At 45.0% G+C, this 15,583-nt stretch overlaps 1 protein-coding gene across 2 annotated transcripts in view; it reads right to left on the minus strand.

Moving 5' to 3' along the window:
• Nucleotides 1–15,583, minus strand: part of ascc3 (activating signal cointegrator 1 complex subunit 3) — a 139,953-nt gene that overhangs the window by 83,652 nt on the left and 40,718 nt on the right. For both annotated transcript variants that reach the window (XR_003932377.1, XM_030102252.1), the window contains 2 exons: nt 9,513–9,716; nt 4,911–5,051 (listed from right to left, as the gene is read on the minus strand). Coding sequence is in view for 1 of the 2 variants with exons in the window: in XM_030102252.1 (XP_029958112.1) it covers nt 4,911–5,051; nt 9,513–9,716 (345 nt within the window). In the remaining variant the exon portion in view is untranslated. The remainder of the gene's footprint in view (nt 1–4,910; nt 5,052–9,512; nt 9,717–15,583) is intronic.

Raw genomic sequence — 15,583 nt, forward strand, 5'->3', positions numbered from 1 at the left:
ATTCAACCGCTACACTCACTCCATCATATGAATAATAATATTGTTGTCTTTACATCTGATAACATAACCTAATGTATTATAATGGATGAGAAGCGCCATAAAAAACAGGAACAAAAATATTCAGCTTCAGAATTCAGAAGTCTGAGTTTTGATTAGACACACTGGTTTTTCACTTTGTGGACTTACACAACTTTCATCCTGTTTTGTCCTTATATGTTTTTCTTAGAGTTTCACCCTTTTTTTAAAAAAAAAATAAATGTTGAGTTCTCAATTCTTTTTTCAGAATCCTAACTTTTTCTCTCTCAGACTTCAGTCTTTTTCCTGAGAACCTGTGTTTTCTGCCCTGAGATTTCTCACTTTTCCCCTCAGAATTCAGACTTTATCTCGGGTTTCACGCTTCTTTCTTCTGAAACTAACGTCGGAATTTTATTTAATGACATTTAATTTTTGAAAGCCCTCATAATCCTTTGTACATAAAGTGCCTGGAAACACAAACAGATGATGAGCTCCACCGGCAGCACTGTGTTCCGTTTGGGCTGGTTTTGACCTGAATCTGGTGAGATGAGTTTTAGATCCACGATAAAATAAATGAAGCAAAGATTTAACAATCTGTTGTCACTTTTTCATGCTGAATGTGAAACCGTGTGTTATAACAGACTAATTGAGCAGTGTGGAATCTAAAGGAAGCACAGCATCTCTAAAAGTTTCACTCTGGATGAAACTTCCATTTGCTGATCTGTTAGTGGAAGTTAGAGTCGTTCTGGCCTGAGACCAAACCGTGACGGAATAAAAGACGAGCCGGGTGGAGAATAAAAGTGTCGTCAGCCGGGACGGAGCGGGAGTCTCTTCATGTTGACTTCATGTGACTCCTCAGGTGAGAAACCCTCCCATTATTAAATCAATTCATCAGCCCGACTCCGCCCGCGACTACAGGAAGTATTGAGCGGCGCCGGCGCCTGCAGCAGATATTAGTGTGAAGCTCCTTCACCTGCACGCTCCGTCCCGAGCTCTGGAGCGCCGCCAGCCCAGACTGATGAGCGCCGTTAAGCGGGAGCGCCGCTCCGGCGGCTTTTGGCGGCGTTGGGCCGTGTTTATAACTCTGTCAGGAAGTATACTGCGCCACTTTACTGGTTGTAATACAGCGGTAAAAAGCCGTCCGGCGCTCTGGCAGCCTCGCCGCGCCGTTCCCCGCCAATGACTCCACCATCAATTCAGCTCTTTATGGCGGCTTTTATGATTTATGGCGGCGTGGCAGGTGCTCCGCGCATCCCGCCTTCAGCCCAAAGACACTCACCGGGGAAATTCCCCCTTTGTAATTACCGGATGATCGATTAAATTGCATTGCATTCAAAGCATAATATGGAGCAAAAAATAATGTGTGGGAGGAAGAGGAAGAGGAAGCTGTGGCCACAGTTCAGCGTGGGAATAATAACTGATATAATAGGAGCATAATGGGATTCACTTCATGATCCTGCTCAATAATCTAAACAGGACAACAATGCTGCCATCCTCTAATTATTGAGTGAATATAGGAATAATCTCTTCAGAAAGCCGCGGCGTCGCAGCAGGTGGCAGCCGCCTGTCCCAGCCCATTTATTTCTAAATATCTGCATAAACTTCCATTTGCAGTCAATTAAACGTGCTGGTGAGGCTCCAGCATCAGCATGTGGCGCGCTTTCCTGTGCATTCAGGAAAATTGCCCATTCACGGCATCACGACTGTTTCTTTAGCGATCAAATCAGCCTGAACATGTGAAACGCCTTCATGTGGCGTCGTCAGGGCTGAAAAACCGAGACAGAAAGTATTAAAAAAAACAAGTGAAACTCCAACAGAAAGGTCGTTCTGACGGCTGCTTGTTCAGCCAATCAGGTGTCAGCAGCTCGGCGTTCCATGCAGACGTGAGGAAGATGAGCTGCCGAAGGTGAAAACGAGCAAGAGAACCAGGAAGAAAGGTGATTGAAGACACTGTGAGCCTTCACAGGACACACTCTGAGATGCTGTGTCTATGTTTGCTTTGAGCGGTTCAGTATTGATAAAAGAGAGCTCACACTCTCCTCTGGCTGTCAGGAATCGGAGACATTCACATTTTAATTTGTTGAAGTTACTGGTCGAGTCTCAAAGGTTAAACTCCGTCGGCATAGAAACCGGAAAACGTTTCCTATTGTCAAAACACTGCCTCGCTGTTTACAGCTCTAGAATCACTTGATTAACCTTGTAAAGCTGCAGTTTCCAGTTTTCCTGAAGCAACAGAACCATTTTCAGAGGAATGTAGTTCAGCATTGGTTTCTGACAGATAATGAATTGATTCAAATTCACCGATTATGAATCGATCATCGGTTTCAGAATGGATTCTGAACCCGATCGTGACTGGTTGAAAGACTCAGCCGGTGCCAGCGATGAGTGAATCCCTGACAGGAAGTGACAATGTGAGCGAGCACGCCTCCACTGGAACCTGACGCTCACAGGGCTTTTCCTCTTTTTCCTGGGAGTGCCGCCGCCGCCGCATCTGCTCCGACACGCTACACTTAGCGCTCTCTGACTCTTCACATCGCTTCACGACTGAGCCGAGTAGTGAGAGAGGAGCAGTTAATCTGGTCCCGTCAGACCTCACCACTCCCCCACCGTCTCACACACTTTTTAAAAACGCTCGCCGCTTTCCCCAGTCACTTCGGTTTTGAGCAGACGTTACTCAGCGCGGGGGGAGCCGTCCCCTCGTCCGGGGAAGATTAATCCTCATTTGGTGCTCCGGTGAGAGCGGGCGGCGGTGGCGGTGGCGGCGGCGGCGGCGGCGGCGGGACGGCGGCGTGTGAAGGCGGGCCGGAGCAGGAATCAAACTCCAGCGACGATATGAGGGAAGGTGTCACTGCGAGCGACGCTCCGCCTCCCTGATGGCTTTTTAAACACTGACTGAGGCTCTGAGGCAGAAGTGATGCAGGCTGGCAAGACGGGACTCACTCTCCACACACTCACACACTCACACACACACTCACACGGTAAGCAGTCGGGCTGTGATCGCACTCTGGAGGGACGGGTCGTATCTCACACGGAGCGGGAGGCTTTTTAAATTCTACGTGAGGAAAGTGACTTCCGGAGGCACGGTGGTGCAGTGGTTAGCACCGCGCGCTCACCGTGGGAATACCTCTGACTGCTGGGTTTTCTCCCACAACCCAAACACAGTTTAAACATATAAATACCTTATCATTCCGGAGTCTACACAAACTGCTGCCTCCTCAGAGAAGACGTGGACCGGCACGTCAGTGGAATTTATTCAATCAAAGCGCGAGAGCAGTTTCAGCAGGAGAAACCCACTGGAAGGAGAAACACTTCGGTCGTAAAAAGCTTTTCAATCTCCACCCGATGGTCATTACACTGGTTAATAGTTTGCTGAATGGTTGCCAGATTCTTTTCTACCTTCTTTTGTTTTGTCTTTGCTTGTTTTTTTTCCTCCAAGATTTAAATGACAACTTGGGTCACAAACCACAGGAAAACCGCCGGCGGCACTAAAGTCCTAACAGCAGCCATAAAGAAACATCCAGAGAGGAAACAGCTCGGTTTAATCTAGTGAGAGAGGAGGCTCGACCGGAGCACGGTGGGCTCTAAAACATGCAGGCAGCCACAAAACAAGACTCCAGATTTCAAGATAAATCCTTTAATCTCTATTTGAAGTCCTGATCCCAGTTTCCAGATCTGATGATCGTTCCAGCTCCAATACTCACACTGCTTAAATTACAAACACAGAATACAATACAAATAAATGCAAAGTTTTATTTTGAAATTCTACAATTCAATTTGTTTTATTGCATTGACTTTTATTTTTTCATGCATCATGAATCCCTCGTTAAGACCTTTTTATACACCGTCCTGCTGGTCCGCTGAGAGTTACATAGCTTAAACCCAGTCGCTGGTGGAATAAAGACCACTGCTGTAGAACACCTCCAGGAGAAAGTCTGGAGCCACCTCTGCTTGTACCGGATCACAAATGGTTACGATGTGATGCACAACGCAGATCTGGACAACCGAGGCAGGACTGGACTTCTCAACACGTTAGCCAGTGGGTAGCTAACGCTGCTTACAGCCCGGTTGCTACTCGTCTGTTTCCAGCAGGTTGCAAACACGGCTCAGTGGACGGCAGCAAAAAGTAAAAATGATTAGCCAGCCGATACCCGATCGATTAAAAATATTACCAATTTCACCCATATCCAATTGGGACATCCATAGTTTTAAGGATCGGTTTTAGATGACAACGGTGCTCAGAGCCACTGAAAACACAACTCGCTGAAAACGACTCCCCAAGTGGAAGTTGTTGCGAACACTTCATATGAGTGGTATGAGTGTAAAATAGTCAAACTGATATTATAACACAGGCTTTAACGCTGTGTGTGTAGCAGTTGCAGATTATATAGCCTCAAAGTAACACGTGTATTTTCTCTGAATTCCAGAAACAATCAATATCATCTCTACAGAAAACAAACCAACAGCTGCGACAGCAGAGTTAAAGGGACATGTTCTCCCATTTTCAGGTGGGGTAGTGGTGCTACGACCCCAGCTGCAGGCCCTTGTGCATTCACAGCAGTCGTATCGTACTGAATCAACGTCTGTATTTCAAAACTACATCAGCATATTGAAGGCAGTCATTTTGATCCAAAATATACATTACATCCATCTATTGATCCATTCATTTAGAAGAATGTGTTTTTTTTCCCATTGAAAGAGTTCCCTCATGCATGGTTTTCAGTCAGGAAGTCTCATCTTACTGACAGGAGATGCATTAAAAAAGAGAAAAGCTTCCAGTGTGACGACTGTTTCATTAATATCACAATCCAAACCACACGGGGGAGCTAGAGAACACGCAAGGCTGCAGAGTTTGAACTACTTTCTGAGTGTGTGTGTGTGTGTGTGTGTGTGTGTACCTGGGTTCGGAGGATCTCTCCTTTGGTTAGCTGCATGTCTCCAGTGAGTTCCTTAACAGCAATGCCCAGTGGCTCCAACCGCTTACTGAAGTAATTAGTCATCTCAGCTGCCAAGGCCTTCATTGGAGCCACATATACTATCTGAAGAGAGAGAGAGAGAGGGAGAGAGGGCCATGAAATATAGAGTGTAAAGAAGGGCAAGGCAGTAGACGGAGGCAGGCTTTTGGGGGGAGCGGGGGGAGGAGGGGGGCACACAGGACTGGCAGGACACCGGGGTGATAAACGAGCAAACAGAGGCGGGATCATTTGTTCCCTGGCAACCAGCACAAATCACAATCTATTGAGGAATATCACGCCAGCGACTAGCATGGGTAACGTTTAACGGTGATGCGTGGAACGTGGCGATCACGGCGGCTGGCACCGCACAACCGCCACTGAGCGCCTGAGCTTTCATGGCGGAGAACAAAGCGGTTTGGATGTCTGAATTATTTATCAGAATATGTGACGGGACTCAACGTGGTGGGTGTTAAAAGACAGGGACGACTGTTTTTAGACTCGACTGCCAAGAGCTGACTTTACCTGAATCTTCAAAAAAAGAAAAATGAAAAAAGTCTGCTGTTGATATATTTCTTTCAAACACCTGCTAACTTCAATTTCTTTCATTTTCCACTCATAGGATGGAGAAATAATACAGAAAGCAGTGGAAGTTAACTTCTATTCATAACAAACATCTGGTGCTGGACAGACTGATGGAGAGGCTTCAACTTCTATCTGTCCATCTGCACAAGTTATGGAAAGACGTGATTAAAAATAGCTTTAAAAACCGAGATAAAAACACATCTCAGCGTAAAAATTAATAAAAAAATATCCTGGAGCAAAAGGCTCAAGCATGAGAAACCTTGATAAAGTATTTCTTATTACACATCAGTTAAACGTCTGTTGCAAAAAAATATTCCTCCACAGAACAGCCTGACGTGGAAACCACCTGTTCTGAGCGAGAGCCGGCCTCTCCTGCACTCACTGCTGAAAGCTTCAGCTGGGAAGAGGCGCTGAGAGAACAGACAGGGAAAAAAAAAAATACTGTAGGGTTTCCCAAAACGCGCTTAAAATAAGGTTTGTACCTTGAGTAAGCCTGAATTGTTTCAGTTATTCTCGGCATCCCCCCCTCCACAGCGGCTTCTCGGTGATTTGTCGCAGTCGGAGCTGGAGCTTCAGCAGAGCAGCGATGATAACAAATGCCTCGCTAACAGCATGTGTTCCACCCACGAGGCAGTGCAGGCAGCCCTTCTTCTGGACGTGCTTTAAACACAATTAGAACCCTAAAGCTCCCGTCTTTGACCTGGTGCTGAGTTTAGACATTTCCTGGCCAGTTTGCTGAACTGAGCGTCGAGCTGTGCCACAGTTTTTTCTATTAAAATATTGATGAGATGTCCACAGCAGAATCCCCACGTGGCCGGGCATACTCAGCCCCAAAATAGCACCTTCACTTTTATTTCTGACCTTTCACTCATTTCAGACAGATGGGCATTTCTTTGCTCTCCTTCTTCTTCTTTTTTTTTTTAATTCTAAAATGTCTTAACACAGCAAGGCCCGGTAAAAAAGGTACACGAGCAAATGAAAGTGAAACATCCCATTTACATCGGTGTTTAGACACTTCACTTAGGCTTCAGATGAAGCACCTTTGGCAGCAGCACCGCTCTCTAGTCTTCTTGGAAATGATGCTGCAAGCTTGGCACACCTTTTGTTGTGGATGTTTTTCTTTCATTCCTCTTGGCAGGATGGCTCAGGCCGGGAAGCTCGGGTGCACATCCATCTTCGGGGCCCTAACAGGAAGCTGCGCGGGGTTCAGGTTCGCACTGATTGAGCCTCTGCAGGCCTTTTCTCTGAAGCCGGTCTTCTGTTTTCTTGGCGCTGTGCTTTCATTCATTGTCTTGTTGGAACGGAAAACCAGTCAAAGACTGTAGGCGCTCTTGAGGAAGTTTTCATATAAACACTGTCACTTATGACCTGCCTCCCACTTCCTAAAACAGCAACATGAAGTGTTTGTCAGTTGCCCCTAGGTAAACATTCACGTGGCTTCCATACACCTTTCAGAGTAGATAAGCTTCTGGATGCTGTAGAGCTGATTGGCAGAACACAAACTGTAGATTAGTGTCCTCAGAAATACCACTGAGTTCTCTCTAGACCCAGAGACCTCAGTTTAGGTTGCTATTCAGGTATGGGAAAGTGGATCGCTTTCTTCATTTGTCCCCAACGTGAAGATCAAGCTGAGAGGACACCGTGGAAGAGATCCAGCATCAATCGCAGATGGTGCTTGACACGCTGGGAAAACAGGACTTCCAGGCAGCGTTCCAAGCAAGGGAGGCAGACAGGGAGCAGTGGAACGCTGCACAGGGCAGCGACGTCAGATGCAACTCAAGGACCTGTTAACGCAAAGTTTTCTAAAGGAAAAGTTACAACTTTTCTTTCATACATCAGTCGCGTTGTGAGTCTTTCTGAAAACAACTTATCTTCATTTAACTTTTCTGGAATGTGGCCTACTTGCACATACACACTGCTTTTTCTGCACAGGCCCAACCAAATCAACAGCAATGACAACGGAGGACTTCAGAGTGCTTCCCCAACAAAGTGAGGATTCACTTCCATTTACCACACCATCATCAGCATACGAGGAGACACAGTTCTTTCAAACAACACGCACTGAGGGATCCTGTCGGACCGGTGAGAGCTAAAAGGAGCTGGAATATTAGTGTCATACAACACACACGTTGTTCTATGTTTATGTGTGGAACAGTTTTCTATCATTACTCTATTTTCAAAACGTTGCTGTCTGAAGATGAAACTTCGCTGAAACAACAATATTAAGACTAAACCGTCATCAGCAGCTCGTGCGTATGCAAAAATCAGGTTGTGTTCCTCCCTCTACAGGTGCAGTCCTGAGACATTTTGCCCCGGTGGACCCGGTGACTCCCCGGTCAGCCGGGGCTGGTGGTGGAGCAGGTATTGGGAGGACTGGAACAGTTCAGTGATAAATTCTTTGCTCGCACTTGCTTCAGTAAACCTGAACATTATTCATTTTGAGGCTTTCACTGCAGCCTCTTTTAGTTGTTGGAGAGATATTCCCTTCAGTTTCCTCTTCAGCAGATGAAATGCTCTTTCTCGTTCAAGTCTGAGGACCCGAAGACCTTCAACCTCTTACTCTGGATGAACTGTTCTGTAGCGTTCGCTGTGTTTTTGGTCATTACGCTGGTGCATGATGAAGGACCTCCCATGTTTTGCTTTTTTTTTTTTAAATAAAATTTGATATACAAAATATTTCTACAGACATCAGAGTTCTTTGTACATCTGCCATTTTGTTCTGTGATCAGTGAATAACATTCAACCATCCCAAAAGAAGTGATGCAAACCATGGCGTTACCACTGTACAGTATTTAACAGATGAGCTGGTATGTGAGGACCATGAGCACCTTTTCTCTCTCTCGCTCCAGACTTTAGCCTTTTCATCACATGCTAAAGGTCAATCTTTGTCCCAACAGCCCATAAAACTTTGTCCCAGAGTTTCTTGGTAAATTCCAATCCTGCCTTCGTTTTCTTCTTACTAATTATTGGTTTGCGTCTTCTGTTTGTTCATGAAGTCTCCTGCAAACATCAGACTGTGGTACCTTCATTGTAGCTCTGTGGAATCTCTGGCTGGTCTCTGTCTCTCTCTTTACAGCTCCTACAGCAGTTCTGTCCTCGACAGAATCTCAGCTTTTTATGTTGGTCAAACCACGAATTAGAAATGCAAGGTCTTTACAGGCAAAGTACAAATCTAAAACTCAACAGACATTCAATGATTTCTTCATAATTGTTAAAATAACCAATGTGAGAAAACGTGCGTCAGTCACATATTCGAATACTTGTGCCCAAAAGAAAAAAAGGGTAGGGATGAACCGAGTTCTCTCCTAAACTGTGTATGAGACTGAGGCGTAATTACTTCAAAATAAAAGCTGAGATGTTGACCTTTTGTCTCGTATTGATTATTTCATGTCAAACTCAAATGGAGAAATGAAGGGATTGACCTCACTGCTCCGATGCTTTCGGAGGGAAGCGCACGTCTTATGTGTACTTTGACAAAATGAAGCTGAGCAGTAACACATTTAACTTTTTCTCAGGTCAGTTTGTCAAACTGTAAATTCAACAACATTGGGAAAAATTAATGCAGCAGACATAGAATGTAAAGTGTAATCTCATCCATATGTATTCGGTAGCTTAGAAGGTATAGAACCCTCCTGTATTTGAATGGTGAGAACAGCAGGCCGGAGTGAGTCCTCTGGAGAAAGAGCATTTCAGTAAATCTAGTTGTCCTTGACCAGGAACCATCACAAAGCCGCTGTTAAAGCACTGCTGGAATCTCAGCTGAAGAATCTCTGCACCGGGTGTCTGAATTCCGGCGAACAGCACATTTGATTTTCATGTGACCAAAAAGAAAGAAAAAAAAAAAAAAAACAGGAAGAAGTTGCCGAGTCCTCAGAGACGGCACCGTCTATTTAAAGCATGCTACGGGCGCTCTGCGGCTGGCGTCATGAGTATGCGGAAAGCGTCGGGGTGGACACGTGGCACCTTGAATTCGTCCTTCTTGATGACGCCCCCAGGCTGCAGGTGCTGGCGGATCTCGTGGAGGACCGTGAGCATGGCGATGTTGGTCTTGCCAGCCCCGGTCGGAGCGCAGATGAGAAGGTTTTCGTTGGTGTTGTACGCCGTCTCAAACACCAGCGACTGGATCCGGTTCAGACGCTTCATCCCCTTGAAGACCAGCTGCCCGATCTGAGCCAGCAAGAAGAAGAGAGCAGGGAAAGAGAAGCAAAAGCATCATTAGTTGCCTTGTTATATACAATGTGTGGAGGATGGACAATAAAAAAAAACTAACGCCAAACCAAGACATTTGGAGGGAGTACAGTGACACAGGGAGGCTTTACACCATCATGGCTTCAGAAGGGAGTGATTCATACAGTTTGATGCATTTAAAATTCAAAGATACAAATTCAAAGTCGTCTGCTGAAGCGCAGTTCAAATTGTGGCCTCTGACTCAATGCTTACGCCACAGCCAGGAACACAGCCCACACGGCTCGTATCAGCTGAATGCAAAAAGGGTTTCAGACACAGACCAAGAAGAGGAGCGAGCAGGACAGCTAGCTTCATGCACAAAGATGGAAACATTACGACAAGACGGGCCAATTTATGGTGCTGAAGTGACAGAAAAACAATTGGAGATATCAAAAATGACGCCAAGAGGCTGGAAAGAAAACACTGTAAATTTTACAACAGCATGAAAACAGTCGTCAACAAAACTGTTCGTCATTACTGTGCAGATTCAAGTCTGTTTGTTTATGATGCAAATCATATTGTAGTAACTTTAGTCAGATTGTTTTAAGGCCACAGCAAAACTAACTGGAATTAAAGAGCAGCATTAATTCCAAGTTTTGTTTTCCTATGCACAGATAACCTAAAAGTCTCATGTCTTCAAAAACTAACCTTTAAACAAATTATCTGTCAAAATTTTGGTCACAACAATTTTTATTGTCAAACTTTCAGTCATAGTGTGTGTTAGTGAATTATTCCGCATGTGAAGGTGTCCTGGTTGTTATTTAAGCTTATTTCCATTCTCTTGAAGACTGGGAAGTGTGACCCGTAATGGCTGCATGGGGAGAAAGAATCCCTAAGATAAAGGGACTCATCTCATGACTGGAACAACATCTCGGCAGGCAAGATACAGGACAACCAAGAGCAATGAGTTCATAAGAAACGGGGTAAATCAAGGCCAATTACAGTTAGAAGATAACACCTGTTGCTCCATATCTCTTTTTTCTTTGCAATGATTTATGAACAACAACAACAACAAGTCAAGTCTGACACAAGTCTGTAAACCAAGCAAAGGCCAACCAGTGGACACATCCAGACCAGAAAGGTTTAAGAGGCAAATCCCAGACTGCAGTGGGCGGAGGTTAGATGACGAGTCTGACCCATAACAACACCAACACACCCTGCACTGTCTCCTCCTGGCGAGAGCTCATGAAGACCATCTGACTGACAGCACACTGAAATAAAGAACGTGAGTTTGAATGCATAAGTGGGACTGAAAATAAACCAGCTTCTCGTAGAACACTGCATGAACAGAAGAGTACGATGTAAGGATTCCAGCTGCTGAGAGCCCCTCAGCATCCGACGTATGAAAGAAATGAACACAGGCGACATGCAGGAGGAAGCGACAGAGGATTTAGTCCCCAAAAGAAGGCCAACATGTGAAATTTGGATATATTTCGGCTATAAAAAAAGACGATACGGAACAAGAAACGTTCTCTGCCGACAGTGCCTCGTCGTGGTTGCCTCAACACGAGGTAATACGTCAAACCTGTTGCACCATTTGAAACGCCATCACAAGCTCCTGTATTTCCACTGCAAAACCAAAGACCCCAGGTGAAACTTCATCTTCTCAAAAAACAATTACAGAAGCCTTTGCCGGCATAACATCGTATGATAGGAACTCCAAACAGCATCGACAAATCACGGATGTAATAACTTTTTACTGAGCGAAAGACGTGGTGCCATTGAACACCGTGGATCGTTAAATAGGGATTTTAAAAAATGATCCGCATCTCGACAAGCGGTATGAAACACCACGTATTTCTCTCAAGTGGCCATCTCCCCAAATAGAGCTATTCAGGTCATCTGGTGAAAATTCTTCTATTTTTAATATCGCAATATATATCGCAATATATTGCAAGCCCCCAAAAAATCGCAATGTCAGTTTTTCCAATATCGTGCAGCCCTACCGGCAGAGTAGAGGTTGGATTCAGAAGAGAAAGCTCCACAGACTTCTGGAATACTGGACTGTTGCTGTGGTTGATCTACTCACACATTTGCAGAGTCTGGATGGACTGGCTGGATTTTTGCATTTAGACAAAGACGATGTGCCGTACGAGGCATTTCAGGCCTGGTTTACATCACGCTTTGTTGGCATGTTTATTTCAAACATTTACAAATAAAAGACAAAACAATACAGAAGAAAAAAACAATAATTCTAGTTCAAATAATGAGAAAATACTAATAAACATGAACAACACTCGTAATATAAATAATCAATAAAACATATATTCACTGCCGTGTTGAAAATGGCTGCCAGGGTGGAATATTGTGAAAATGCTCCATCTCCATGGAAACGGCGTGAAACGCAACTTTTCTGAAACATTGCAACTGAGCGTGCCCACCACGTCTATAGTAAATAGTTCTGCTCATGCTCAGGAGATGAACAACAGGAACAAGGTTTTCCTGCAGAGTGCACGACTCCCAGGCCAGGCTCTCCTGGTCCCGGTCCAGATTCTCCTGGACTTGGTAGTTTTCGAGTTAACAGTCTGTCCATATGCATGTCCGTGGTCTCCCACTGTTATGTTAAGAACAGGGGTGTTCAACCTACGGCTCTGGAGCCACGTGTGGCTCTTCAGTCCCTCTGTAGCGGCCCCATGAAGCCTTCACGACATGATACGTGAATAAACATTTAACCTTTTTCCATATTATTAAAGAATTTGCCACTCTTGGTTCAAAAGGGATTCAAACAAGGTACTAGTTAAATTGGGAAAAACTGCAAAACCACAAAAATTTGGGAATTTGGGGGGGGGGGGGGAATGATAGAAAAGCTTACAAAACCTGAAATGTCTGCAATTTCCAACATAAGAAAATTAAATATTGCATGAAAAAAGCAAAGAGTAAAGAGTAAAGGTAAAGAAAACTGTTTAAAAAGAGGTAAAGTGGCTAAAACTGCTAAAATTTCTAAACTGTCAACAAAAAAAAAAGCTTGAAAAGAACAAAACTGTTAAAATCAGGAACAAAAATAGGTTCAATGTAATAAAATGTTCACTATTCTGAACTGTAGTTAAAACTTCATGAATGCGTCATAAGATCTAGTTTTTGTTTGTTCATCAAAACCAAGAATGAAACTTCCTGAGCTGCAGTCGCCTCATTTCAAAGGTTAAGGTTCTTTAAATGCTCCAGAACAAACAAACCTTTTCAGCAACTAGGATGTGGGAATGTGTGGAAACGAGCCTCAGAAATGGCATGAAGAGCAGCATCTCAGGACAACACTTCGCTTCAAAAACAGTTTTTGGAGACTTTCAACACTCCTGTAATCTAAACAAAGAACCAACACATAAGGCGAGTGTGGAAAACAGAGCAGAGCCTCTATCCGTCACATACTGTATCACAGGTTAAAGGTCGATATTTAAAGGCCTGACCCTTTAAATCCACAGGCTCAGACTCCCTCCTGAGGCTTTTCTCGGGGGACCAACATGTCAGAGTGGTTTCCACCCACCGTGCCTCTGCTTCTTCTGAAAGAGGGAGAGTGGCCGGGCGATCCGGCTGGGCGAGCGGCGGCCGCACGGCGAGCGGAGCATTAAAGGAGGCGTGAAGGAGGAGAAATGTGTGTGGCGGGATCAGCTGTCAGTCAAGCTGCCCTCCGTCTGCCTTCACTATGGCAACAGAGTGTGGGTGATGGCCCTCAATCTCACAGTGCTGCTGATAAGCAGAGAGACGGTCACTGTGAAGGACAGCTGGCGCCCCACACACACACACACACACACACACACACACACACACACACTCTCTCAGAGGAGAAAGAGCACAGACACATTAGAGAGGAAACGTACACATGTCGCTGCTGCTGCTGCTGCTGTCCAGGTGAGTCACTTTCCTTCTGAATGTGTCCAAAAAACACCGCGGCACAAAAACATCTTGATTATATTCCACTCGTGGCTTCAGTGGAAAATGTGGAGGCGGAAGCTTAGAGCGCAATAATGTGCTCTCTCGTGATTCAAAAAAAAAATATAAACAAAAAAAAAAACATCTTTATTTGGAATGGGAACAGATTTATTAAAGTGATTTATTAAACACACAATTGAGTCAGCCCGTGGTCTGCAGAGCAGGGGCGGCCGCGCTGCGTTTCCACTCGCTGAAATCAGATGGTTAAAATGCAGATGAGCCGCTGATTATGCTGCATGATCAGCCGGCGTCCCTCCAACTAATGAAATATTCAGACAATTAAGTGGTAAAACTGATCGCCGCAGATGAAAGTAGACATTCATCATTAAATCTTTAGAAGGATTTTCATGTCGGGGATTCGCTTTACTTGTTTTTATATAAATATATATTCAGACAAACGGCACGGTGGGGCAGTGGTTTGCACCGTCACTGCAGAACAAGAGGAGATGGGTTGCACGCCTGGGCTGTTGGGAGTTTGCATGTTCTTCAAACATGGAAAGTTTCTGATGAGTTGGCGAGTTCAGGATCCACTGTCAGGAGTCAGACGGATGTACTCCATCTGGACGGGCAGAAAACTACGCAGCCGGTTGGACCAGGACTGAGGATGACTGCAGGTATATTCTCTACCTCCGTCTGCAGTTCTTCACCGTCCTGCTTCACATAATCCACCTCCTGCTTTTTCAGTGTTCCACCTCTTTCCTACCTAATGCTGCTTCCAGATGCCTAAAGCTTAGACAGCAGTATTATTTATTCAAGGGTTCATTAGAAGTATGTCATCACTTTCCTCTTCCCCTTCGTTTCGCTCCAACACTCAGAGAAAGAAATAATTAAAGAGTGCATGTCAGGCAAGGATACGCAGGGTGCTGTTCGGGAAGCCGGCCCCGCGGCCCAGCAGGGAGGAAGAGGTTATTAATGCTTCAAAGAGCAACTTTATTAGAGTCCACTTAAGCTGGGAGAAGAGAGCAGCGGCTGGGGTTTGTGCTGGGAGTTGAGAGAGGCCCGGGAGGTTCCTCATGAACGGCTCGGAGCTGCTGCGCATGTACACATGTATACATGACAGTCTGGTCCGTCTGAGTTCTCTGAGGACTACAAATTACCAGCAAGGCTTGCTGTGAGAACCCAGACCGGGTCTCTACCCTACTTCTACTCTCTGCTGTAACAACAGATTCAGCAACATGAGAGGACCAGGTGACGACTGAGGTTTCCTCTTCAAAGCAAAGTGATTAAAGCCCATCGGTTTCCCGTCACTTTGAGGCATTGCCAAACTATGTAAAACCTACATTACAAGATGGAGGTTATTTCATACATATATCATTGTTTATCAGTGTTTGTGTTTTGCTGGCAGACCCTGGCTGACAGATGTTGGCCGGGTTTATCTGTGAAATAGCTTGCTGTCATTTTTCTATTTGTCTTTTCAACCTCTTGTCATGAATAAGACAAGAAAACTAATTCTTTGGAGACATAAGATGAGCTGCTAAATTCATACTGCTCTCCCAAACATGTGTCTCAGACCCAATTCACACCTGGTTTCAAGTGAAAACCAGCCATGTTTGAGGACTGGGAGTCTAAACACTCTGCAAGCCGCCATTGTTGCTACTGATATTCCGCTCTCATGCTACTTGCCATTTACTACGCTGAAGCAGTGTTTCATAAAGGTTTCCCCCGGTCCCATGGAGTTGGAGCATTTTCAAAAAGTTCCACCTTGGGAGTCTTTTTCAGAAAGTTGCTTTTTAACGTTGCCTGTAACTTTCTTTTCCTGATATCTAGAGAACAGCTGCTCCTGCTAACACCTACACTGAAATCACACAGAAAAAAAACTCCAGCCAGAAGCAACTCAGACCAGTCACTTCAAGGACAAAAAGCCGCTTTTCTGATTCAGCGTT

Source organism: Salarias fasciatus, chromosome 11 (genome assembly GCF_902148845.1).
Source record: "Salarias fasciatus chromosome 11, fSalaFa1.1, whole genome shotgun sequence".
NCBI lineage: Eukaryota > Metazoa > Chordata > Actinopteri > Blenniiformes > Blenniidae > Salarias > Salarias fasciatus.